The 27,712-nt window shown below is 36.9% G+C and overlaps 4 protein-coding genes and 1 non-coding gene across 5 annotated transcripts; 1 reads left to right on the top strand and 4 right to left on the bottom strand.

Moving 5' to 3' along the window:
- The first annotated feature begins 65 nt into the window (after positions 1–65).
- hbae5 (hemoglobin, alpha embryonic 5) lies at positions 66–1,794 on the top strand. The gene is made up of 3 exons (XM_084741729.1): positions 66–224; positions 845–1,052; positions 1,578–1,794. Exons 1-3 carry the CDS (start codon positions 130–132, stop codon positions 1,704–1,706), a joined length of 432 nt encoding a protein of 143 aa, XP_084597855.1. The 5' UTR covers positions 66–129; the 3' UTR covers positions 1,707–1,794.
- Positions 697–789, bottom strand: trnai-uau (transfer RNA isoleucine (anticodon UAU)). Its single transcript is given in 2 exon segments — positions 697–732; positions 752–789. It is a non-coding gene; the product is annotated as a tRNA-Ile (tRNA).
- Positions 1,576–4,620, bottom strand: aqp8a.2 (aquaporin 8a, tandem duplicate 2). Its single transcript, XM_084741726.1, has 5 exons — positions 4,149–4,620; positions 3,851–3,977; positions 3,539–3,753; positions 2,257–2,391; positions 1,576–2,153 (listed from the first exon to the last, which is right to left on the bottom strand). The coding sequence occupies exons 1-5, from the start codon at positions 4,406–4,408 to the stop codon at positions 2,108–2,110; spliced, it is 783 nt and encodes a 260-aa protein (XP_084597852.1). The 5' UTR covers positions 4,409–4,620; the 3' UTR covers positions 1,576–2,107.
- Positions 4,621–8,157: 3,537 nt separating this feature from the next.
- aqp8a.1 (aquaporin 8a, tandem duplicate 1) lies at positions 8,158–14,953 on the bottom strand. Its single transcript, XM_084741727.1, has 5 exons — positions 14,569–14,953; positions 13,280–13,406; positions 12,235–12,443; positions 11,026–11,160; positions 8,158–8,414 (listed from the first exon to the last, which is right to left on the bottom strand). Exons 1-5 carry the CDS (start codon positions 14,832–14,834, stop codon positions 8,372–8,374), a joined length of 780 nt encoding a protein of 259 aa, XP_084597853.1. The 5' UTR covers positions 14,835–14,953; the 3' UTR covers positions 8,158–8,371.
- A 1,739-nt stretch (positions 14,954–16,692) lies between these two features.
- Positions 16,693–26,231, bottom strand: lcmt1 (leucine carboxyl methyltransferase 1). Its single transcript, XM_084741391.1, has 11 exons — positions 26,034–26,231; positions 24,833–24,924; positions 24,288–24,409; positions 24,103–24,179; positions 22,883–22,944; positions 22,641–22,743; positions 19,058–19,178; positions 18,824–18,925; positions 18,527–18,618; positions 17,603–17,700; positions 16,693–17,389 (listed from the first exon to the last, which is right to left on the bottom strand). The coding sequence occupies exons 1-11, from the start codon at positions 26,117–26,119 to the stop codon at positions 17,367–17,369; spliced, it is 978 nt and encodes a 325-aa protein (XP_084597517.1). The 5' UTR covers positions 26,120–26,231; the 3' UTR covers positions 16,693–17,366.
- Between the last annotated feature and the right edge of the window lie 1,481 nt (positions 26,232–27,712).

Here is a 27,712-nt window from a genome sequence, read left to right on the forward strand (position 1 = left end):
GTCCGAGATGAGTAAGGGGACGTGGCTTGGCACCGGCCCCCGTGGGCGTGACTCTCGAGCCAAACGGATTTAAGCAGAGGTGTAAACGGTCCTGAGATCACCATCCGATTCTGGTGGAACCAAGCAGACATGAGTTTGACTGACAAAGACAAGGCTTCCGTCAAGGCCCTGTGGAGCAAAATCTCCAAGTCGGCAGATGAAATCGGTGCTAACGCTCTGGGCAGGTAAGTGTCACGGTTAACTACGTTTTAAGTTGATGTCAGAGGTTTCTTTATGAGACGCTATTACTTAATTTCTACCACAGATTTCTAGATGTATGTTTGTATATATGTGAATATGTATCTTTTTTATATCAGCGATTTGATTGATTTAAGAAGACCAGGTATAACAACGAGACGCTGGGAATTTTTGTCATTTTTATTTAATGATTAATTTGTGATTTTCTTATTAAATAAAAAAAAAGGACAGAGAAATCTCGAACAGTACGGATATGAAGACAAGGAAAAAGTACAAAAAATAGTATAAGCAAAAAACAGACAAACAAAATAGTGAATATTGTTTTCATATTAGTCAGATTTGTTTTACTTTCAGTTACTTAGCTGTTTAAGCTGTTTACTGGGGCAACAAATGAATTTTTTGACCATTAACATTTAGAGGACAATCAGAAAGTGTCATCAACGATCAAAATATGTTATTTGCTCCAGGTGAGGCTCGAACTCACAACCTCGGCATCACTCTGCAGGTTACTGTCTATAAGTACCGCGCGCTGACCGATTGCGCCACTGGAGCCGGTTTTTATATCAAGTTTGAACATTTAATCTTGTCTCTACCTCCATTTGCTCAGGTTGCTGTGGGTTTATCCTCAATCTAAGACCTACTTCTCCCACTGGCCCGACCTGAGCGCCGGCTCTGCCCCCGTGAAGGCCCATGGAAAGAAAGTGATGACAGGAGTAGCTCTGGCTGTGTCCAAGATTGACAACCTGACTGCCGGCCTGCTGGAGCTCAGTGAGCAGCACGCCTTCCAGCTGAGAGTTGACCCCGCCAACTTCAAGGTGAGGCAGGGCTCACCGACATCCTGTCGCCTACATTATGATATTGTGAGCTAGGCTTTGCGCTGAAATTACGTGACTTTAACGTTATAAATTAGAATCTGCTCTCACCAGCATGACTCGTGCGTACTTTTACGCACAAGTAGAGTTTGATTTACACATAAATTATGCATTTGTGCAGCAGAAGTTTAAAAAACTATACAGGAATTAAGTGGAATCAAATAATCTTTAATGATTAATTTGCTGCAAATATACAAATTTCATGAATTAATTTAGATTAAAATTTCTAGTATTTTCTTTTAGATCACTCCAGAACTTATAAAAATGAATTCTTCTCACTTGAAGTCTTTCGACCTGAAAATATGCGTTGAATTAATGTACAGCGCAGATTTCAATCGACTCAGTAAATAAACTTATGAACTTATTAAACTTATATTAAACTTACTTAACATGTTTTCTCAAGTGCAACTGAATTAATATCAAGATTATATGACAATCTAAACCATATATTTCCTCTGTCATCCACAGCTCCTGGCCCACTGCATGCTCGTGGTGATCGCCACCATGTTTCCCAAAGATTTCACCCCTGAGGCCCACGTCGCCATGGATAAATTCCTGGCCGCAGTGGCCCTGGCTCTCGCCGAGAGATACCGCTGAGATGCGCAAAGTGTGGCGCGCGGTCTGTCACTCCATGTGAACTAGTGGTGACAAATAAAATAATAAAGTGCATGCCGCTCAAAACTGACTCTACTGTGTCTTTGTTTATTGTCTCCTGAGATGTGTTTTCACTTCATTCATACAAACACAAATAACAGTGTTTACTTTTTTTTTTAACTTTGTTATTGCAGAGGAATAAACGAAGAGATCATCAATATGTTTAAAATCTTTATTTCATACAGAAGAATCCACAGTGACCGTTTGACATGGAAGAAAAAAAAGAAAGAAAGCACATGTGACTGCATGTCACCATGACATGAGTCAGTTATATGACACATGAGACAGACTTTGTTTACAGTTTTATTACCGTCTACATGGCAATAAGCACACAATAGAGGCTGTTATGATTTCATAACGATTCGTAACTTATCGTCGCCGAGAATGAGCCTGGAACAGAAGAACAGAAGAACATTGTGATCCTGCTGTTATCACGCATGTCATTTTATTAATTTATTAATTCAAACATCCAATCATATTAGGCTCCTCTCACCTGAGCAGAACAGCGGCCACCAGACCTCCTCCTATCGGCCCCACCCAGTAAACCCAGTGGTAGGTCCAGTAGTTGGCCATCACAGCGGGACCAAAGGCCCTGGCAGGGTTCAGACACGTTCCTGATACATCACCCCTGCAACAAAAAAGAAAAGTTCAGAAAAATGTTTCATTATTAATGTGATTTTTTAAAAATCTTTAATCTTTAACTTTATGAAGTTAAATTGTCATTGTGAACTTCATCATAATCTGGTTATTTAGAATTATTTTCATATTGAAATATACACATTTGAATCAGACTATTATTTTTAATTGAGAATCGCAATATATTGACAATAGAAATGAAAATTGAATTTTCTTTGCTCCAACAATTTACATTTTAAATCTATTTCTTCCGTTTCGTATCAGTGCAGATTAAAGTATTGTTTAATTGATTTGGAAGTAATTAATTCAATAATGAGTTTTGAAATCATATTATTTTTAAATAATTGAATTTAATTGTCCATTTATATGAAATTATTTTATTTTATTTTAAATTATTTTAAATTATATTAAAATGTGGTTATTTAAAAAATCTTTTTATATTTTCTTAATTTTTTAATATTTGATTAAACCATTTGATCAAAATTCTGGTGTTTCAGAAATCAGATATATTAAAAAAAAAAAAGAAATCATTATATATCCTATAAATTATAAGAGCAAATAAAAACAAAATTAATTTTGCTATATCAGCTTGGATCTGAAATATTTCCTCCACTGTCTGTGTAGATTAAACTATTAGTTAATTGATTTTGGTGTAGGTCTGATTAAATGAATAACAATTTTCAAATAATTTTGAAGTAATCTTATATTGAAATAATCAAATATTGTAAGAAATTTGCAAAAAGACTGAATTAATTTAATAATTAAGGTAACCAGTGTTTTTCAAATAAAAATTAATCAAAATATAAATTAAAAAACACATTTTTTCAGGAGACACACCTTAATTCTTTATATTTTTAGCTGCTGTCCTACAAAAACATGCACAAAAGAACATTAAATAATCTTCAAACGTTTATATCAGGGATAAATCAGTATTTTTTGTCAATATTTTACTTTGGGAAACTTTACTTTGAAACTTTTTTTTTACTTTAAATTAAAAGTCAGTTATTATCAGTGAGATACTAAACACACTGTAAAACTGAGAAGTGAGAGTAGCAACTGCTGACAGGTTACTTTTAAATAAACGTTTAACACAGCGCAGGCTCAATAAACATTATGGCCATCGCCCTGTTTTATCTCACCCTGCCAGGATGTTAATGATGACGGTGCAGCCCACGAGGAAGGGAGCCAGCGGGGTTTTTGTCTTTTTGTTGACCGCCACCAGCAGCACCACCATGGTGACCAGGCAGGTCATGGCCACCTCCCCAAAGATGGCTCCAGACAGCTGGCTCTCAGACTTGAGGATATCAAACGCCGCTCCTGTGGCATTGTAGTAACGTTCTGCAGGGACCATCATCTGTGAAATTGATTAGCAAAGATTTTGAATTAGCTTTTATGCCCAAAAGAGGCAAGTGCATCCTTTCATGATATTGTGCAGCTGACTTTCACCCGACCTTGGACATTCCAGCTCCAAGCACTCCTCCAATCAGCTGGCTGGCGAGGTAGGGTCCCACCATCATCAGCTCCATGCCTCCACACAGGTAGATGGCAATAGTGAAGGGAGGGTTGAAATGGGAGCCACTGGAGGAAAAGAAGCAGCAGAGAAAAGTTGAGATCAGGTGGGAAACTGCCAGACACCAATTCTCCTCAAAATATATGATTATGTTGCAAAAATTACACATATTGCACACAAATGCTTGGAAATTCAGTGAGCATCTGATTCTATTTTATTCTATTCTTCACACATATTACCTGATGTTATCCATGACCGCCACCATAATTGCCACAGCCAGTCCATGCACCAAGGCTGGCTGCAGCCGTCCAGCTGCTGGCACGTTCTCGATGACAGACACACAGCCGATGAAGACGAAGAACATGGTCCCCACTATCTCGGCCAGGCAGGGCTGGATCAGTGTCTCGAACTTGTTGGGAGGTCTGGGCGCAGGGGGCTTCTTGCCCTTCTCCATCAGAGTAGAATCAGTCTCTTCCATTTCCATTTTCTCTGTTCCCATTGTTGCTTGTTGGAGACTAGAGGATTCTCACTGCAACGGTCTAGCTCTGCGCCTCCAGCACCTACACCTGACCCAGCGTGTGGACTAAGTCAAGGGCGGCGCTAGGTGTTGTGGTTATTTATAATCGCCACCAGCAGCTGGCACACTGAACCTGAATTGCATCACGGGTCATAAAACATCAAAGGTGAAGCGTGTTGTAAGATCAGCCCTATCAATACAATCCCTGCCCCGAGCAATTTCTTTGACACCTCCCTGGCACCGTCTTCAGATGGCATCAGGCCAGGTAATGCAGTCCTAAAAAAAAAGATAAGGTTCAAAACATGACCTCAACTGTTTGAGGTTGACCAATCAGTGGAGTCAGATCAAGGGAGGGATCAAGACATGCGCTTTATTCCTCACCATCATTTCTTTACTTGGATGCACTGGGTCACTTACAGACAGTAGCCTAAATAGATAAGATAGACCTGGAACATAGACTTTACACTATATTCAATACGCTGTAATGTCTGCATGCACTTAACACCCTACACAGCTATAAAATGAACTTTATACTTTTAGTGTTGTTGTAGTTACAGGTCACTATAAGCCGTTCTAAATACAACACATTGCCGAAGATGAATCCAATGGTTTCCAAACTTTTAGGCCTGTGACCCCTCTGAATGCAGCGGCGTCTTGTTGGGGCCCCGCGACACATTTTAGATGCTCCCTCAGTGTGCAAGGGAGTCTTTTCTTGCCACTGTTGCCAAGTGGTGGGAAACTGTTGGGACTGTGAATAATATCAAGTCTCGACCTGCTCTACACGAAACATTCCCCGAGAAAGCTTCTGTTTTGATTTGGCTCTTTGTTAAATAAAATTAACTTGACTTGACAATGAGTTGTTAGCAGTTCCTCACTAAAATTCCCACATTATGGTGACATCTGAATAACTGTTGGAGGCTCAGAGAGGTCAAATTACAAACCCAATTCCAAAAAAGCTGTGATGTTGTGTAAAACTTAAATAAAAACAGAATGCAATGATTTGCAAGTCCTTTTCAGCTTGTATTTGATTGAATACAGTACAAAGACAATATATTTAATGTTCAAACTGATAAACTTTATCCTTTTTTGTAAATATATAGTCATTCTTAATTTGATGCCTGCAACATGTTCCAAAAATGTTGGGGGAGGGGCATGTTTATCACTGTGTTGCATCACCGTTTCTTTAAACATTACTCAGTCAGCATTTGGGAATTGAGGAAACTACCTGTTGCAGACTTGAGAATGAAATTCTTTCTCATTCTTCAGGTGCTCAACGTCTGGATGGCACCTCGTAAACCTGTATGTACCGTTCAGCATCACTGGGGCTTCATCACGGAGGCTGGATTTTGAAGTTAGCACTGGTAACAATCTGGATGGTCTCACTCCAAAAAACAACCTGAAATGCGGACTTGTCGGACCACAGCACACTTTTCTACTTTTCCATCGGTCCAGTTCAGACGAGCTCAGGCCCAGAGAAGTCTGCAGCATTTCTGGATGTTGTTGATATTTGGTTTTCACTTTGCATGGTAGAGTCTTAACTTGCATCTGTAGATGCAGCCACAAACTATGTTTACTGACAATGGTTTTCTGAAGTGTTCCTGAGCCCAGTTAGTAATATCCTTTGTATGATCCTGTTGGTTTTTAATGCAGTGCCGCCTGGGGGGTTCAAAGGTCACAGGCATTAAGTGTTGGTTTTCAGCGTTGCTCCTTACATGCAGAGTTCTCTGAATTCTCCAAATCTTTTAATGATATTATGGATTGTAGATGGTAAACTCCCTAAATTCTTTGAAAATGTGTGTTGAGAAAACATTCTTAAATAAAATCATTCTTTATTTGTTCATGCATTCTGGTTTATTTACGTTTTACATAGTGAGCATTACCTTTGTTTTTTATTCTCTCCTCTCCTGTTAATCTACCATGAACCAACAGATTTATCTGTTGACTCTTTGGACGGTGCCAGACCCCTAGGTTGGGAACCACTGCACTAAACTTCCTTTTAGCTTGGAGTTAGAATTAGCATGAGCAGCTACCTCACCAAAATGTTACTTATACATTGCTCCATCAGTATTAACAATCTAATAATACCATATATTTTACACAAATAGTACTTTTACTTTTGATACTATAAAGGCGCAATATGTAAGAATTGTCCACCTGTCGAATTCATGCTGCAAACAAATAGGATGAGATATACAGCAGGACCGACCACGACTCTGACTCCGAGGAAGACAAAGACACGGCAGGTGGGATAGGAGACACTTGACATGGGAGAGGAGTGAGAGTTAGGTTATAGCCTTATTTTCTTTCCTTCTTTCCTTTTAAGTTTTTTTTTTTTTAATTGCCAGCGCAGTAGATTTTTAAAATATTAATTATACTGTATATTTATGCTGTCATTGTAAGTTCCTTTCTTTTGAAAACTTTTCAAAATAAAGTTTAAGCTTTCATAAGGAAACAATTTTCTAGAACACCGTTAAACTAATAGATTTATATTAAAAATAATTTTAAATATTTGACTACACAGTCTTTTTCATTTGTGAGAAAAAATAGAATTTAGGACCCATTTATAAACACAAATGGCTTTAAGATTTATTTTATTAAGTGGTTAAAATTAGTTCCACCTTAACCCACCACAATAGTAAAGGACACATTAATACATTCTTAATTATCCCCCTATGAAAGAATACACATGTATCATACAACACCATCTAAGGAGTCATTTTTCCCCATAATGAGTACTCTTATTTTCAATACTTAAGTACATTTTGACTGATTATTTGCTTTTACTTAAGCAAGGTTTTGAATGCAGGACATTTGCATGCAGTGGAGGGTTGTGACACTTTGGTGTCACACTTTGACTTAAGTAAAGGATCTGAATACTTCTGCTACATGTGGCATCATATAAAGGAATAAAAGAAGCATGATCATCCCTGTGGAGGCCTGGAGTAGCCAAACACCTTTTTAATGTTGGTTTGTCCTCCACCGGACTACAGCGTAGCTTGTCTCTTCTGTGAGACTCCTCATTTCATCTCCTGCATTTCATTATTCATCCATTTGTGTAATTTTATTCAATCATTTCATTACACGGCTCTGCAGAATGATACATATGTGAACCTTGTACCTTCATTAGTTACCCATCTGTATTTAAATGCATGACATTTTATTTACATTTAATACTGCAGAATTTGCACGTATAGTCATGATTTTTTCTATCACTGTTTGCATTTCATCACACACCTTTAATAAAACAAGAAACGCAGGTTCTACGTGTGATTGCAACAGTCTTACACCTGTACACAGAATGGATGGTTTGCATGGGTGTACAGTACTGATGGTCCATCTTCATCATTTTTACAACCATCATCATCCAATTTTTGGATGCGCATGCGTAGTTTTGAAATCCATCAGTTTTAATAAAGCCTTTCATTGTATCTTGTTACCATGTTTCAGTCGATCTAAGTCAGGCCACCACTTTATGATTCTAATCTAGCTTTATTGTATAGTGCAGTGCCCTGTCCTTGTACTGTCTTTTAAGTAATAAAGCTATCAAAGCATAGTTTTCCACTGAGGACTTTGACCCAAACAATGAGTACAATAAGACTGTAAATAGATAACAGAAAGTGTGATCATTCATATGACATTGTATGTATGGAATTTATTATTAAATATCTCTGGACTTTTTCCAGAATCACTATCAGTCATATAAAGTTCAAGTTAGGAGCAGCTATCAGATCGCCATGAAATAATCAAACACTTTATTGGATATTAACATACAAACGTGTCATTGAGTGGCAGCCAACAATTATATCTGGTTCAAGGACAAATATATTTGCACACATTTTCCTTACAAATTTTAAAATTTACAGTCATTGTTGAATAACATATGAAACAGAAAAGCTGTCATCTGGTCCTCTCTCTGTCTCTCGTCCTCTTTAATAAATTAGACATTCACTTAAACACAAGTCGGGTTTTCTGGTCGCCAAACACAAACCTGCAAAAGAGTGATACTTCTATTAGTGAAGTGGGCATTACTGGTCACTCACAACAGCATCGAGTGTGATTTAATGTCATGTTAAGAATGTGGATGGATCGCTGAACAGGCCTGTCGGACACAGGCTCAAGAATCCAAAGTATCAGCACCCTCTAGCATTCACCTGCGAAATTTCACTGACAGAGACACAAAACAGCCGCGACACACAACATGAACACAAGAAGACGCAAAACAGCTATGAAGACACTCAAAACAATGACAAAGAGACAGAGGGACCACAAAGAGATGAAAAACAATCACACAGAAACATAAAACTATGACATACAAAATGACAACCAGAAGAGGCATATAAAAAATACAGAGACTCAAAACAAACACAAAGAGATGCAAAATGGCTACAAAGAGACATAAAATGACCACAAAGAGACACAAAACAGCTAATGAGGAAAATGACTAAAAAAGACACATAAAATGACTACAAAGACATGTAGAATGACTACAAAGAGACATGAAATGACTACAAAGATATGCAGAATGACCATAAAGAGACAAAATAACTACAAAGACATGTAAAATGACCACAAAGAAACATAAAATGACTACAAAGAGACATAAAATAACTACAAAGATATGCAGAATGACTAAAAAGAGACTAAATAACTACAAAGATACACAGAATGACTATAAAAAGACATAAAATGACTACAAAGACATGCAAAATGACTACAAAGAGACATAAAACAACTACAAAGACATATAACATGACAGAGACAGAAACACAAAACAATCACAGGTGCGCAAATTAATTATAAAGTTTGCATGTTCTGTATTGGTTTGCTCTCTTTGCCCCCACCATCCAAAATATGTATGTTGGTTACGGTCCAGTCTCTGCTGCAGAGAACTCATTTCATTATTATATGTTGTAGTGTGTATGACGGTCTAAGTGATAAATAAAGTTGATTCAGCTTGACCTCTAGTAACTAGTAATAGCTTGATTTAACTGAGAGGTAAGTAGGCAAGAGGTCAGACTGTAATAAAGCTGAAGCTCATTGGGTGGAGCCACAGGAGCAGTTTTTTGGTTCTGTGTTAAGTTAGACTGAAGTCCAGTGGAAAAGAGGGAGGGACGTTACTACTGTTAATACTAAACTACCTCTGCTTACCAGGAAAAATCTATTTAGCAATAATTTTCAGGTTTAAACCAGCTCATTATCTACCTGTCCACCTGTAAGATAGTCACCTTCCCTGCTGAACTTTCAACATCAGGCCAGTCATAAGTTTCATCTCTGTATTCTCTATTTAAAATTTGATTACTTGCTGATGAAGACATGTGCTTTTTTTTTGGCTCCACCCATTTATATTTAATTCAGCCAATCAGATTAATTCTGTTTCCACAGCATTCCTGCTCCTGTGGAATATTTATTATTAACATAGAAATGCAGTCTGATATCAACATGGTAGGAAACTACCACCAAATTATAAAATAAATACTGGAATTACTTCTTGATTTTAATTATGAAAGGTGGCCCTCAGTGTTTACATGTGAAACACTATGAAAGAGTTTTTTTTAAAAAAATCCCATTAAATCATGGTTTTACTTTAAATTATGTTGCACCAAACTTTAAAACTATCCTAAAATTTAAAAGGTGATCCAGCATTAAATTTAAATTTACAGTTGAGCAGGTTTAATGTTTGAAATAGCTGCCTTTTTTTAAAACAGATTGAGAAAAATAATTCCCTAAAGAGAAGTTAAGGGACAGACTCAACCCGATCGAGTTTTTTGGTGACTCTCTCACTCCAGCTGATATTTCAGCCAACAGATTTTTCTCAGAAATGAAAGAAAATATAACAATTAGTTAGCCTAAGTTTTTAGTTAGCTAGAAAACAATGCCACATTTTGTTAACTTGTTGTTGCTATCAAACAACATAATGTCAAGCCTTTTTGAGACAGAACAAAAGAAATTAATCAAATTCCTCAAAGAAAATTAAGGAATGCACAAAGCATTTTTCTTCTCTTTCAGTCCAGCTGATAATTCTGCCAACAAGTTTTTGAGTTTCTTTACATTGCTATCATAAGTAGGCTAACTAACTAACTAGCTAGCTACCTTTTTAGCGAGCTAGCAAACATATAAAGTTTAGTAAGCCTAACTTTTTAACGAGTCAGCAAACATTATAACGTTTAATTAACTTTTAAGAGCTAGAAAAGCTGGAAGACAAAGTAATATTTGTTAATTTATCAGTTAGCTCGCAACAATGCAACATTAAAGGAATGCAGAGCTACCAAAAGTTAGCCCCATCCCCTCTTTTATAATATGTCCCAGCTACACCCTAATTATTTATTTATTTATTTTAATTTAACTCTATTAAATGTTGGTTTAAATCACTAAACCTGGACTCATTTTAAACCTAGTTTTGTCAAACTCTAATTAGAACTTATGTCAGATTAATCTTTGTTGGTGCAACCCAGTCTATGTGTCACATACTGAGTGAACTAAAACCAATTTAAGATTTTATTAAATAACTAAATAAAAAAACATCTAGAAAATGAGTTGTATAGTAACAGAAGAAATCGTGTGAAAATCTAAACTAGCACTGTGTTTTGAACTGGACAAACCTGATGAGGCTGACGGTGGCCAGTGCACCAAGAGCAGGTCCAACCCAGTACACCCAGTGATGTGTCCAGTGGTTGGCGATCACTGCAGGACCAAAGGCTCGGGCGGGGTTCATACAGGCGCCAGACACCAACCCTCTGAAACGACAGCCAACACGTACCAACACTGTTACACAGCTGCTGACAAAAGTGATGCAACTCAACAACATGCTTCTCATTTTAGAAGAAGCAGTCACCTTTTCAGCAACACACACCCAAAATTGAGAAAAGAGACATGATACACTGTAAAAAAAAAAAATAATAATAATAATAAAAATCATCTTTTCTAGTGTTTATTTTCAGAACACTTTGGAATTGTTAAACGTGAGTTCTTGTAAATGAAAGTATTTTGACTTGAAATGATGAAACATGATCAGCAAACTTCCTGGCAAAGATTGTTTAAGAGTTAAAACTCCTGACTTTAATTTGAGGAAACATATAATAACAACCTGCTGTGCGTCCCTACACTTTAAAATAAATGAAGAACCAACTCTTCAAACTGAGAAAATGTAAAAGGAAATCAAATTTGTCCGTAATGTTCGTCAGTGTGACTGAACAGTTGTTGGTTCAACTTCATGTCTTGAGCTTATTGAACATGTTTTCTCAAGTACAAATGAATTAATAACAAGTTTATTTGGTTTTTATCATGACAAAATTACCCAAATATGTCTTTTCAAAGTCAGTCAATTAATTTTATGGCAGCTTAGACACTAACTTTTTTAAGTTAAAACAAAACATTTATTTTTACAGTGTATTTGGGGCGTGCAGCCTGCAGTATAAAATGGGTGTAACACATAGATCTAATTAAGTTCAGTTATGATAATGATGTGATAATTCAAAACAGAAAGGTTATATCAGGTTACATTCCTAGAAAGATATTAAACATTAAACTGACCTTTAAATTAATAACCAAAACCATAATGAACCTTGGTGTCCATTTGATAAGTGGTAATGTGTAACGTGTGGTGTAGGAGGGTTGTTGTCAGTGCTACAGCTGATATATATCATGCTCATTCTTACACTTGATTACTTTGAAGCCAACAAAAAGTAAAGGATGCAGCATTTCTCCTCCAGAATTCCATATAAGCAGTTTGGATCATTTAGTAAGAAACATTAAAGTATAATTCTGGGATTTTTTTTTTTTTTTTCAAACTGGGCCCTGTTTGTTCTTACCCTGCAAATATGTTGGCCGTCACCGTCAGGCCGATGCAGAAGGGAGCCAGCGGTGAGCGGGTTTGGCTGTTGATGGCCCCCATGCACACCACCATGGTGAGGAACGTCGTCATAAACATCTCTGCCACCGTGGCTGTACCCACATTACTGGAGGTTATGTTAAAGGCGCCACCAAGGGAAGCGTCGTATACATCGAAGGGGTGCACGGCCTGAAAGTAGAACGAATCGAACAGATATCATCCAGTGCATGACAAACTTTACCAGACTGAATAGTTTTCAGTTGTGTTTTCATTTTTTTTTTTAACTTGAAATACCTCTGCTGCTCTTCTTTAATAAAATAAATTAAAAGTAGCCAGCCGTGATCTAAGTATGTGCAAAACAATAGTCAGGAACTGTCTTTGGAAACGAGTGTTTGAATTATGCATGTAAAGTTGCAAAATAAAAATAATGCAGGAGTCAGTAGCAGTCCTTTTAAAAAAGTAAATAACATAAAATAGATAAATAAATATAAATAAATAAATAAATAAGCATATAATATTGTATCATCACATTCTGGTTTGGTTCTTTTCTTTTATCACAATATTGTAAAATTCAACGTATTGTTTCATCCCTAAAAGTTACTAAAGATACCAGTTGTATAGTGTTTTGTTGAGTAAAATTTTTCAGAATTTTACAGAATTTACTTACTATGTCAAAGATATAAGATAATACGTCACAAATTTTGGGATAATGCATTAACACTTTAAATTAGTAAGTCAAGCTCTTGGGATATTAATCCATAATTTAGATTTACCTGTCAAAACTATGATGAGATGATTAGTCAAAATTTGGATTTACTCAAAATCATGAGATAGTAGGTTAAAATATTGATTTCTAATTTGACATTTTAATTTAATGCATGATTTTTAGTTAGCAAGTTAAAAGTCTGAGTATATACGTTAATTTTCAAGCATCCATGAGTATTGCATTTTTTTTGTCATGACTAACTTTTTATCGTTCTTTAAAAATTCGTCTGGCAGAATTGGGCTTCTGTAGTTTTTCTTACCAAGCTCAGTCCAGCTCCAGCCATCCCTCCCAGCATCTGAGCCGCGATGTACGGCAGCAGCAGAAGAAGTTCCATCCCTCCACACAGGTAGGCGCTCAGAGACACCGCAGGGTTAAAGTGGCCCCCACTGCAATAAACAGCATGAACTTTACTCTGTGTGTCTAAAATGATGCTATAAACAGATAAGGACAACACCTATCCATCCGACAAAAGATGAACAGAATTTCAACATAATTCTTGTATTTGTACTGACTTTTGAATCAAACAGAATGATAGAAAATCATTAAAAACTACTTGAAACTTTGCTGAACTTGCCAATTTTGGTCTAAATCTCAGTAAAGTCATTCACATGTTAAGGCAAACTCACTTTACATGAGAGTTATGCTTTGAATAATAATAATACTGATACACCGTAAAAAAAAATCCTTCCTCATTAACTTAAAAATTTTAGTATTTATTTTCAGAACACTTCAGAACTTACAAACATGAGATCTTCTAACTTTAAGTGTATTGAAATGAAATGAGTTGAATAAATGTACTGTACAGAGTTCAATCAACTCATTCAATTAAGTTTCTACAGAAAAACATCATCATATTCACAGACTTCCATGAAGTGAGTGAAAGTTAAAACTCTCCTGAGACTCTTCTTGATAATTTGAAGAAAACATATGTGACAGACATGTAAAGATAAATCACAGTTACTTGTTTTCACATTAATGTCCAGCCAATACTCAAATCAAATTTGTTTGTTTTGTTCATCAGTGTGACTAAAGAGCTATTAGTTCAAGTTAATATCTAAGGCTTATTGAACATGTTTTCTCAAGTACAACTGAATTCATATAAAGTTTATTTAGAAAAGGTTTTGTTTGTTATCACTGCAAAATTACCTCAACTTGTCTTTTCAAATTCAGTCAACCTAAAAATTTAAGGCAGTCCAAACACTTCAGACATACTTTTAATACTGATAATGATGATAATGATTTATTTATGCCCTTTTCTAAACCAGTGTTACAACGTGCTCCACACAAAAACAACAAGCAGATGATAAAAACAATTCCAAAACAAATTAAACCAGCGAAAGAACAGTGAAAAGAAAAATAAAATAAATAAAATCAAAGCAAATAAAACAATTAAAACCTACAAATAAGTCAGTTTATGTTGTCTTTGGCTCTACGGATGGTTTGGGCAGAGAATTAAGACAAATAAAGGCTCTTGTGCATCTTCAGTTTCTTGTAGACAGGTGCATAGGAAGAAATTCAGAAGCAGGACATTTCTTATTCTGTACTTGCCTAATTTGTCCAAACATCATGATCATCACTGCCAGTGCCAGTCCATGTGCCAGTGCAGGCTGCAGGACACTGCCTGTCCCCGCGTTCCCGATGACAGACGCACACCCAACAAACACAAACAAGCACGTCCCCCACAGCTCAGCCAGGCAGGGCTGCACATACTGCTCAAAGATGGTCCTCTCCTTGTTTGGTTTGCTCATCTCCGCCGCAGGTTCTCCCATCTCAGTTACTGTGAAGATCTCGGTCTTGGTTTCTGCCCCTGACATAGTTGGAATAAAGCCTCTTTCTGTCCTGCGTCACCTGTTCCTCTGATGGACACCGGCCTACTGCTAGGTGGACTGATGAGAGACCACTTATGTATATGAGCCATGATTAGGGTGATGAAGAAAGGACATACGCACATCCCCATGTTTTTTTCTCTGATGCCCCACCTTCCTGCTATTGTTTATACTCCCAAGGCTCTCAATCATGTGGAGCTCATAAAATGACTAGTGTCAGAGAGCATGCACATACAGATAAGGATGAGGGTGTCTTATCACTCAACAGAACAAGAACAACCACTTCTGTTAGTTCTCCATCAGTAAAATCATTTAAAGACATCCTCTTTTTAATGTTACACCTGCTAATTTCTTGGGCACTTGGGTACAGCATCTACTGTTTGATCACAATATTTATATACTAGTACTCTTGAATTGTTATAGGGAAATTGTTAGCAGATGCAGACATTTACTTAAATATTTAAGTACTCAAAGTATTCAGTAAACCCACATTCTCTGTATTTTGATATGTGACCAGTCTCCAAAAGTACGTAGTCACATCCTTTATCCAATAGAGTACCTGCGCAAAAATATCATGTAATATTTTGTACTATTAATCAAAAAATAATTAGTAGCAAGTACAATAAATGCATCCAAAATATAGTTTATTAAATATAGAATACAAACTCCTCTGTTCAAACCTGAAGAGTACAATTCAGTAGATACAGAGGAGATGACCACAGTGTCTACAGCGCTGACAACAACCCTCCTCCACACGTGTTTATTATCAGTTTTCAGACAGATGTTGAGGGTTCATTAAGATTATTATCTTATAGGTCAATTAATGTTTAATATCCATCTTGGGACAACGTTATATAACCTCTCTTTTTCAAAATAAACACTTTAATCTGCAAAAATAAGTGATCAGGTAAATTTAAAGGAGTAAGAAGTTTAAAATTTTCCTCCACAATCACTACTGGACTTGAGTAAATGTACTGAGTTACATATCAACACTGGCTGTCAGCAAACACACATCCATGACATATGGAGCAACATTAGTGTTAAATTTATGTAAAAGTTAGGTATCAAGCTAATTTATTTTTGTTATACAGCATAGGGTTGCACAAAGATATACTTATATTCTTTGTAAGACAAAATGTTCCATTAAGAACTCTTTTTGTTCTTCAAAGATTGTTGAAAGCATGGATGTTAAAAGATGTTTTCTCATTTTAAACAATGTTAATTGCAAAATGTTGGATGGCTGCTGGCTGGCTTTTTTTTTTTTGGCCTCGTCTGTATAATACAATTATGGTTCCTTGTAAAACCCTCAGTTATAGGAGAAAACCTTTATGAAATATATTTTTATATCCACCAGGGTAGGTTCTACATGAAACCATTGGAATTCAAAAGGGTTCTTGTAAAACACCATGGGTGGGTTCTTGTTAGTACACTTAGAGGTGGGAGAGGTTCTGGATGGAAGTACTCAAAGTATTAAATAACCCCACAATCTCTGTATGTCAGCATCTGCATTCTTTATTTCGTTTACTTTGTTTTTACTTTAATTTGCCACCAGTCTCTAAGTACTGAAAATCATTTGGCAGCATTTGAATATCACTAATAAGTTTACAGATGCTTATAGAAAAAGATCATTATAATTTAACTTCATTTCTCTATAAATGAAGGGTCTTACAGCAATTCCACTGGTTATAGTGGACACAGTGTAACTAAATACACACTAACATTCATAAAAGTTATTACAGTGATAGACTATCTGTCCTCACCTTGTCCCTCCTACTAAAGATAACCCCTCTGATGATTTGAAATGAAGTCCATAACAGGGTACATAAATGAACAGGAACACAGAGTCTTACACAAAAGGAAATTTTTATTCAGCTGCACTTCGACAGCATCCGTCAAATATAATCTATCACAAACTAATTTGTCATGTCGTCTTTGCTGAAACCTAGAAAACATTTTAACATTAAATGTTTCTAGCAGTTTGCGTCTAGTTCAATTGCATGCATTTAAGTTTTGTAAGAAAACGAGTCTGGGAAGTACAATTGATTAATAAATTAAATCAAAATGGCACATAAAAACCAGACAAGAATATAAGATATGACATCTGAAATCCTTCAAACTTCATACATTCTTTATCTCCAACACAGGCGCTCAGATTTTAATAATTTAATAATTTGAAGCGACTGTGTAGCCAGAGACAAAATATGTCTATAAGCAAATGAATAAAACAAGCTTGATCCACTTTGCAATTCATAATTCAGTGTCAGTGTAGCGACAAACATCTTCACAGCTCTCAACCATATCATCTCTTATCTTCAAACCCGTGCTGGGTTACAAAGGACGCTCATGAAATCACATTCTGCTGATGCGGGGAGTTTTCACGCCGGAACAGGTCCCAGACGACAGCATGACGGAGAAAAAGGGCTTCCTCTTTCCCAACGACTCCCTTTACACATCTTCTCCTGTTGTTGATTTTGGCGAACACACGTGTAAAGCATGTCCAACAGTGGAGCGGTTTCACAATCAAAATGCCAACTGTGACAGCCCTGAGGAAACAGAACATGACCTGTTCTTGTAAGTGACCACAGTCGATGTTCAAACTGGGAGGATGGGTGGAAATATGAAAAACTTAACACATATGAGTAACACTAAATAAATAAACTTAAGGACAGTGTGGCGCCATAGTGGCAGTCATAGTGTCATATTTCCGACTTTAGCTAATATATCCACTTATTAAATGCATCATAATTGTAAATTACCCAGGTTGAGTTTGTCCTTGGTGGCCCAGCAGATGCTGTAGTGTTGAAGAAGTTGTTGCAACAGCTCCCTCTCATCCAGGAACTCCAGACGCTCAATTCTGAGAGAAATAAAAGAAAGGGGATGTATTTCATCTTATAATGTGATTTTTTTTTTTAAATATCAGACTATAAACAGGAAGGCAAATTACCAGAAAGGTTGCTGTTGAGTTTTTCAATTTTTTTGCGCTTGGAGCATCACACACTGAGGCATACTGTGAATTTAGAGACTTTTCTCCACTAACACATGACATAAATCTACAGTTTCAATCTACAGGCCTTTCATCCAGGAGACTGGGTGTCCTGGACATGAGACATGAACCTTCATGTTCCACGTGAAACCAAAAACTTTTTAGTTTTAGGGTTTAGGAAAATATCATGGTTGGGTTTCACACAGGACACAAACAGTGTCTTCTCCCAAAATATGTCTTACAAATCTCACAAGTTCGGATAATCCAGGGTTACCATCTTAACACAATCAAAAATCTGGATGTTAAACTTCCAATAATGCAAATTTGTTACATCTTTTGTTGGTTCCTGTGACTCCACAAACTGCACCAGTTCATAACACAGGATTTCTGTTAAAAACGTGTCATCTCCAAGCCAATGCTGAGCCAACATCTGATGACATCATCAGGGTTATTTTCTCAGACCTCACTCAAAGCCACTGAAGACATGCAGCTGTTTTCACAGATAAGCAGCAGCGCTTGTAATGAGCCAACTGGTTTTGCGTGTAGATGTGTAGAAATTGGGTGTGTTCCCCTCTAAGCTCACGCTGCTCGGCAGATGGTGAGAAAGCATCCTTCTGAACAATCACAAGGAAAGATGAGGATGTGTTCATACGACAAATATTACAGTTTTTGTACGACTGGAATCTCTGGCAGATACCTCGCCACATCTTCATGGGGCAGCATACTGTAGACCGTCATCATATCCAGAGCGTCAGCGTGCTCCCAGCCCGTCTTCAGAAACCGCTCCTTCTGCAAACAACACACATTAAAATACTTCACATCCAGATAGTCTCTAAAAGACAAAGAACTAAAAGCTACAACTAATTACAGATCCTCATGATTGTGCAGAGGATCTCTCGAACAAGAGACCATCAAATCATTCTTACAATTTGGACCTGACGGGTTACCGGTCTCACGAAGCCGCTCAACAATTGAGTGAAGTGCTGGATGTTACCTGAGAGTCCAGAGACTGGCAAGCCTCCACTCCTGCCAGGGTGCACTGGCGATGCTGCAAGTTCTCAATCATCACCTGGCCGAATCGATCGCTCATGTTCACCTGAATACATGATTAGTACTTTTACATATATTATATAAAATCCACACACTTGTTTGAGTTATGACTTGGATAAGAGAAGTCAATAATTGTGTTCTTTTGCTATGCCCGGACGAAGTAATTTGTTTTGTTTACCTGTTCGTAATTGATGAACATGGCAGTGTGGAAGGTTTCTGCTGCCCAATGAAGTAAATTGGAGGACTGGGAGGGTGTCATGTAGACCAGCACACACTCTGACAGGAGCAGTGTGGGTAATCTGAGAGTGAGAACAGCACATGTAACCACAACAACATATGCAGAACGCGCTCAGAGAGACTGTATGTCTGCCAAGACAAAATAACCCTCTAAATTTGTTATTTTAATTTAAAAAAAAATAAGTGAAGAGATTTTTACAAATTTAATTAAGTCCCAATAGAAAACAGTGAAACTGTTCTTGCAATGTTGAAAACATCTTGGTCACACAAGATTTGGAGAGACAACAAAGCCATTTCTTTTCCGCTAAATTTCGCTGAAGATTTTTGAGAGATCTTCAAATATGTAAGACCCTATTGCTCAAAAGTACTCCAGTACAAATGGCAAATTGGAGCCATAATCAGAACATTAATTGGGTTTAAGTCCTATTTAATACAAGATCTATGGTTGAAGCGATCTGTCGAGGTAAAGCTGAGTCTGTTATCCTGAAAACAAAAGCCCACTGCTCTGAAAGTAACACACTGGAGCTCAGTGACTGCCTGCCAGACTCCATTATCATATTGCTCAGTTTAACTGTTATAAACATCTACTTCTTCTAAAAGCTTATTAATTATTAACTTCTTATAACTCTTATAACCAATATTGAACTAATTTGGCGAACATTTGGCATTAATTTTAACTCTAATAAATGTGAAACAGGAAAACAAAAACAATTGTTTTGGCCCGTAAATGTGTAAATTTCAAAGAACAGGCTGGCTGTAGTGTTGTTGTTGGGGAAGCCAGTATTTTAACTTTTTTATGATATAGTGCAGTAAATATATTACATATTTCTCCTTTGTGTTAGTGTTTTTTTGCAGTCTGTCATCGTAAAACTATGTAAAACTGTAAATTATGTTATATACACAACAGAAAATTACATTCCAACCTTAAATGTGGGTACACAGAAAACAAAAGAAGTAATGACCCCCTCGCTCTTAAACAATAAAGACTAATAAAAAACCTAAATTCACACCCGCCAGCTTCCTGAAAAAGTGAGCTTCACTCTTTGTCAAACTTCCCTGGACAAATAAAGGTGATATATGTGAGTTATGAGCTAAGGTGAAGGAGTTTGCCAGCCTGAGCTCTCCCTGCCATAGAAAACATCCTATTGTACAAAAAAGGATGTCTGTGCCACCCAACATCCTACTATACAATAACGATGTGTCTTCGTCCACCGCTGCCGATAAAATCATACTCCACCCAAGATCTTTTAACACTCAGCCACTGAAGAACTAAATTTATGTCAAATGATCAAAACCCAGGGCTTCAGACTGAGACCATGCAGTCTCACTTCACAACCATTTTTATAACTAGGAGCACCAGTCTGACTTGCATTTATACACCCCATTTTGTTTGTTTTGTTTTTTAACATCATATATCACGTGAAACACCAGAGCAAGCAGGTGTCTGTGTGTGTGTTTGCTGCCTGACTGCAGTGCATCTCTTTCTAGTGTGTCTGTGTTGCTGACTGATAGCAGTGCATGTCTTGGTCTGTCTGTGTCTTGCTCTCTGCATTATGCACCTTTCTGCCTGGCAAGCGCGAGAGTGAAATACAACTATTTACTGCATTTGATAAACGCCAGTGCCAACAGTGTTCAGAATTCAGCTCAGCAAAGATTAACCACGCTACACTTGAATATGTGTTTAAGTGCACCTGTATGAAATTAAACCGATGAAGCAAACTGGAGGACATGATTTTAAGACAAGACAATGATTATTCCATCTATCAGCGAAGATTTACTTACAACTCTAGACTAATGCAAAATGTTTTTAAGTGACTGGACTGATTATCAGGCAGCAGAGCCGCTGTTTTATTTTCTACAACCCCAATTCAAAAATTTGGTAGGTTGTTTAAAACATAGATAAAAACAGAATGCACGATTTGCAAAAACATTTCAACCTATATTCAACTGAGTACAGCACAAAGACAAGTTATTTAATGCTCACATTAATAAACTTTGTTTTTTTGTAAATATATACTCATTCTGAAAATTTTGCCTGCAACATGTTCCAAAAAAGTGCAGGGGCATGTTTGCTGAGAACTGAGGACACTAATTTTTGAATTGTGTGAAGGTGAAATTCTTTCTCATTCTTGCTTGATATACAGCTTCAGGTGCTCAACAGTCCAGTCCAGTCCACTTCATAACGCACCACACATTTTCAATGGGAGACACGTCCGGTCAGTCTAGAACCTGAACTCTTTTACTTAGAAACCATGCTGCTGTAACATGTGCAGAATGTGTCTCTGCATCATCTCGCTGAGCTGAGCAGGGACACCTAAAAAGTCGTTTTTGTTTTTTTTAACATTGCTCCAAAACCTGCATGTATTTTTCAGCATTAATGGGGCTTCTACAGATGTGACAGTTACCCATGATGCCACGGGCAATAACACACCCACATACCATCACGGATGCTGGCTTTTGAAGTTAGTGCTGGTAATAATCTCCATGATCCTTTTCCTCTTTAGCCTGGAGCAGATGACATCTGTGATTTCCAAAAACAATTTCAAATATGGACTCATCAGACCACAGCACACTTTCCACTTTCCCATAAGTCCATCTCAGATGAGCTCGGGCCCAGAGAAATCAGCTGCATTTCTGGATGTTGTTGATATATGGCTGAATACAAGTTGAAAATGATCAAATCATTGGATTCTGTTTTCATTAAAGTTTTACACGATGTCCCAACTTTTTTAAATTGGGATTGTGCATTTTGAAATTAATGTCAATATTCACTTAAAAGATTCTATAAAAAAAATCTATTCAATAAATATTGCTGGTTTATACCTCATTCTGTTCTGTATCTATTTATTCCTAGACTGACAGATGGAGCAAACTGTTTTAAAGGAGGGAGGATTGTAGTAGGAGTGTCGGCAAATGATTTACATGGCTCACGGGCCTGGTAGAAAGACCCCTTTGCAGAAATTCGCTCAGGGCCTTGGGGAGTTGCACGACAATTTCAGTGATGCTCCTAAATTTTGTGCTTTTTTAAAATGTTAAAATTTTAATTGTACAATAGGGAGCTGTAGAACAGTGCTAATAGTGAAAAAAGTTCGTCTGGAGCCTTCCACAGAAACTTTTGGTTCACTACACTGCTTACATGTCACGCTACCGCCCTCCTTAAAGTTGAATATTTAGCAGTATTTTAGGGAAACATACCGAGCACACTGCTATATTTCAAGTTCACATGAGGTTGAGTGTTTGACCCTCAGGACACGCATGTTGGGTAGTCATTGACGTATTCATTGCATCTACATTACAGCCATACACCCTGTTATCTGGAGTTACTCACAGTCAAGACACACAGATAAGCTTCTTAACACATGCTGGATGAACACATGACAACTGAGAGATGTAAAAATGGACTTATTTTACCTAAATAACACTGACCTCAGGTTAACTTTCTTCTAAAAATAAATGATTTGCTTAGCATGAGTGGCACCAAATGTAAATTTGAGACGAGGTGAGGAAAATGCATTTTCACATACTCTGGATTGAGCTGGAATTTCTTCAGTTTTTCATCCAAATTAGAGATGTCTCTGAGGTCTGCTCCGATTATACAGTACCGGTCTGAGTCAAGGCTGTGCGCATCTGAGCAAACAAAACATACAGTGTAAGAAAGATGGAAAAGATACTGAAGAGAGACACGGAAAGATTTTCTGACAAGAAGAGTATTTTTATCTAAACCACATGGATGTGACATGTATTTATTTAAACTTTTGATCATTACCTAGTAGTAAGGAATCTGTTGAATGGGTTTCAATCAGGGACTTGGACAGGGGTGGTTTTGTCCTAGTAAAAGAAAAAAAAAACACAATCACAATACATAATCATAAGTGCCTGACAACAATAAATACAGAGGTACACTCCCATCAGACATTGTACAGGCTACATTCTGCTACATTCAGCTACATTCAACCTCCAGAAAATGTCATATATATGTATAGATTACATATACTAAGTTGCTATAATATATAATCTACATAAAGGCTGTACCTACTGTCACCATATTTTACTGCATTTAATAAAGCTTCAAATGTCTGACATCATATTTTATGGTGATTTTATGATTATTTTATGATTAATGTAAATGTAATTTATGGTGCTGTGGACAGGCCTGTTAATGCAGGTGTCTGCCTGCAAGTTTTTGACCACAGTGAAAATGTTGTTTTTGAAAAGCTAAACTCCACCAAATATGGACTGAAGCAGAATATTATGTTGGATAAAAACATGTTGTCAGTTGTGGAAATGATCACATCTATTTTTTTTTTTTCAACAAATTTTGACTTTTGGACCTCACAGCGCTCTGCAGTTATTGGAATTTTGAATCACAACAAGTCTGAAACAATCCTGCACAGAATCTAATTATACAAATAGTATATATATATATGTAATAATAATAACAATAAATAATAACAATTAATTGTAATTTAATTGAAATTTTTTTTGGTTAGGTTCCATGGCAGTAACTGTGATGATAACACTTGCACTTACTGCATTATACAAGATATTTCTGCCTGAACTATTCTCATACAAATACTTAATAACAGACATCCTTACATACATGTAAAGATAAAATACAACATAAATACACAGCCACTGTTACTTGAATTCTGATGTACAACAGCTGTAAATGCAGAGATGTAACACAGAGCTCTGTCTCCCTCTACAGATCTTAACCCCACATTACAATACCAAAACTAGAGAAGGAATAAAAAATACTTGTGCTACTTAATGTACGTCCTTATAATGACTTATTTTAACGAACAGCCTAAATATGACATTTTTTTTTTGTATTAATAGTCATGTTTATGCCATAACCATCAGGTCTTCTAATCTGTTAGAGAAGATTGTGGCTGCTTTGGTTCATGTATGGCACATGGTATGGTGGATAAAAATCAACTATTAATAATACATATATCAAATATAATTATAACATGGTTGTCTTACTTAATATTGTGTATTTTCCGGGCCACAACTGTTGGAAAGTCAACTTCAAAGAACTTACGAGGCATGAGGTTTTCATCCTGTAACACACACACAAACAAATACACTAAAGATCAGATCACTTTTCTCTGTCTTCACTCTATCACATTTAGACCAGAGTGCTGGCAGTGAGCTGCAATGCTGCAAACCTTAAGTCTCCAGAACGTGGTGTCCAGTCCAGCACCCACGTTAATTATTTGACAGTCACATTCTGTTTTCTTTATAAACGCGTCAAGGAGATGGTTGACCCCTTTAACACGGGCATAGTAACCTGATGAGATAAGCAAACAGTCAAAGAAGATAACAAAACACACACACACCTGGACTATGACACGTACAAAAAGGAATTTCTCAGACTATTTTTGCAAGGTGGCTTTGCAGTGCAGCATTTGAAATTGTAGAATGTAACAGATCACAAACATTGGGACCTTTGTAAATATTATGACTGTGTCAGTGGGAGGTTTTACTGCTGATAAGTGCTCACTAAGCACACTGTAAAGTGAGGTGTTGATTGGGGTTATATAAACAGGCATCATTACTCTATGCACTCTGCACACATTCAAGTGAAGCACTTGCAGCAGACTACATTCATTTTATCGACTGTTGATGCTGCAGAGCAACATATTGAGCAAATATTTTGAGTTATTTTGACTGCAGTAAAATTATGTCAACAAGAAGATGCTGCATCACTTACCTCTATTGATTTCAGGTGCCTTCCGGTCCCCTACAGATCTTGCAAAATATTGGATATAGGGGTCCTTCCAGTAGCTTTTACTGGTAGCAAACCTAGTATACGAAACATACATTTGATGAGGAGGTGACATACATAATTAAGGCTCTGCTCAAACAATAAGCTCTGTAATGTCAATGAGTCAAATGTCCCCCTCAAATGTGACATGATTGCTAATACAGCTGATTTTACAAAGAATAAAAACCCAGCTGTAGATCTGTGTAGTGTCTCTGCTCCATTTTTGGTTTAGCTGGTCCGTCTGTATGATCTGATCACAAAAAACCATGGGCGATAGAGTGTACACTGCCTGCCCACTGTGAAACTGTACAGGGTAAAAAAATAAAAGCATTCTTTAAGACAAAATCCTTTCCAACTGGGGGTCTGTGGTCTAGGTGCATCTATTGTGGAGGTACTTGACATGAAAAAGTTCGGGAACCCCTGTGCCTGCTCATACACTAATTTGTTATAGCCAGAGGTGGAAGAGGAAATCAGTTGTTTTACTACAGTAAAAGTAGTAATACCACACAACAATGTAGAATTACTCTGTTGCAAGTCAAAGTCCTGCATTCAGAATCTTACATAAGTAGAAATACAAAAGCATTAGAATTAAATACACCTCAAGTACAAAAAGTAAGAGTAGTCACTGCATAATGGGTAATTTCAGAATCATATATCACTGGATTATAATTAAGGCTGCAACTAATCATCATTGCAGCTCCAACTATAATTGCGTGATGAATTACTGTGTGAATTAGATATATAAAAGTAGTATATACTGGAAATACTCACTTAGGGTACAACTATCTGAATATTGTATATAAATACAGTAAATGAGGTCATGTTACTTTCCACCACCAGCTATGGTGCAAGACCCAAAATTTGACTTTTCAATAGGTTATAGATGAGTATCAAAATATCCACAATATGCTTTGTGGATTTGAAGATGTTAGTAGGCATGATTTTTAAACTATAACAGAAAATAACCCGGTTAATGTTACCTAACACTGATTGTCTGTAACTGCAATGAAGTAAGCGCAGCAGGACCTCTTATCTGCAATACCGCCTTTACATTTTCAGTTCAAGCTATCATAACCTGATGCACTTTAATCCACATGACCGTCACATTAAATGAACTTTGCTACTGTAAGATATATCCTGCTAGTACCTTTTGCATGTGGTTGCATCGTCACAGGTCGCCCTCACTGCTTCATCGGCTGTATCCGTGTCTGTGAAGGGTTGCCGAGCTGCCATTAATGATATCTGCCCTACCGTTATGTAAGTTAGTCAACATTAATACAGTAAGCGTTGAAAAATCTCGCCCACCTGCTTTAACGTTGCACTGGCTAGCTACAACAAGCTAACGGCTAGCTCAATTTGACAGGTGGGCTTATTTAACAAATCGGGGTAGAAAAACTATGAAACTGAGCATAGTCGGGTGGCTCAACTACTTGCGTATAGTAAATAAACTACGACTTGGATGAAAATAAGGACTAAATAACGAGATCATGATATTTTGCTGGCTAATAACAACTTGTACGGGGCTAGATATGTAACGACAATTCCGACCAGATGACACTTCCGGTTAATGTTTTCAGAATAAAGGTGTCACCGCAAAAAAATCTGTATTTGCACACAAATAAAATAAACTTGGTAATAAATTCAAGGCGCTACACAATCGCAGTGTGTTTTTATGTGCTAAAATTGATTTATTTCAGAATCTGTATCACCTTTTAGCAGACAGGAATAGGCCTTAGCTTTTAATCTGAAATTACCATTTTGTCATTAAACCTCCGAAGGCAGATGATTTATACAGACGTACATGGGGTCATTCTGGCTTTTCATTTAACCCATTATATAAAATGATTATTTGCTCCTCTGATAGTTTATGAATTGTCAGAAAACGACGAAACCAGTGAAATAGGCATCTGAATAAGATGCAGAGCCAGCCAACCACTTTCATCCGTTTTATTGTGAAGATGAAAGTGAAGACAGCAAGGATGTTAAAAGTGAAAAAAGAAAGTGGTGTAGGATCTCACTTTGTCTCACTTTGGGTAGTTAAAAAAGAAAGAGATCAAGACCAAGAGAAAACACATCAAAAAGATGCAGAACAGAGACAGGACATCCATCAGGTCCCGTGTGAAATATGAAATTCAAAGAAACTCTGACACATTTCCTCACAAATTGTGTAGGAAATTCCTAGGCCACCTCATTTAGGATGTGTTATGTCTCTCAAATATTCACAAATTCCTTTGTGACATCTGTTGAGTGTTTCCGAATTCCACCGGTGCAGCATGTAGAAAGTCACATAAAAGAGAGAACGACTTGTCCTACTTGTGGAAGAAACTTCAGCAGCTTTATTTATAAAAATCCTCAAATGGATTTTTTAATAAAGCTGCTAAAGTTTCCACACAGGGGAGAAACCATGAGAATGGAAATCTGGATTTTTTTTGTCTCCAATAAAGCAAATCATTCAAAAAGTGTTGAACTATTTGTTAATGTATTGGCACAAACACATTTCCTCTCATAATAACCCCTTTTTGCAACAGCAGAACATCACATAAACTGCAAAGGAAACACATATGAGATGCAAAGTGCAGTAGAGATAATATTAAACCTGACTCTCTCCTCTTGTGGACCATTATTACTGTATGCATTGTTTTTTAAATTTGGGTGCATGGATATTATTATTAGGATATTATGATCAATAGCTCACATGACTGCCATGTGTTGATTCCATGGTGGGGCTGCAACTATCATTGATCACTGGCCTTCATTGATTAATCTGCCAATTATTTTCAAGATTAATCATTTAGTCTATAAAATGTCAAAATAATTGTGAAAAAT

This window comes from Lutjanus erythropterus, chromosome 17 (genome assembly GCF_056507025.1).
Source record: "Lutjanus erythropterus isolate fLutEry1 chromosome 17, fLutEry1.hap2, whole genome shotgun sequence".
NCBI classification, from domain to species: Eukaryota; Metazoa; Chordata; class Actinopteri; order Lutjaniformes; family Lutjanidae; genus Lutjanus; species Lutjanus erythropterus.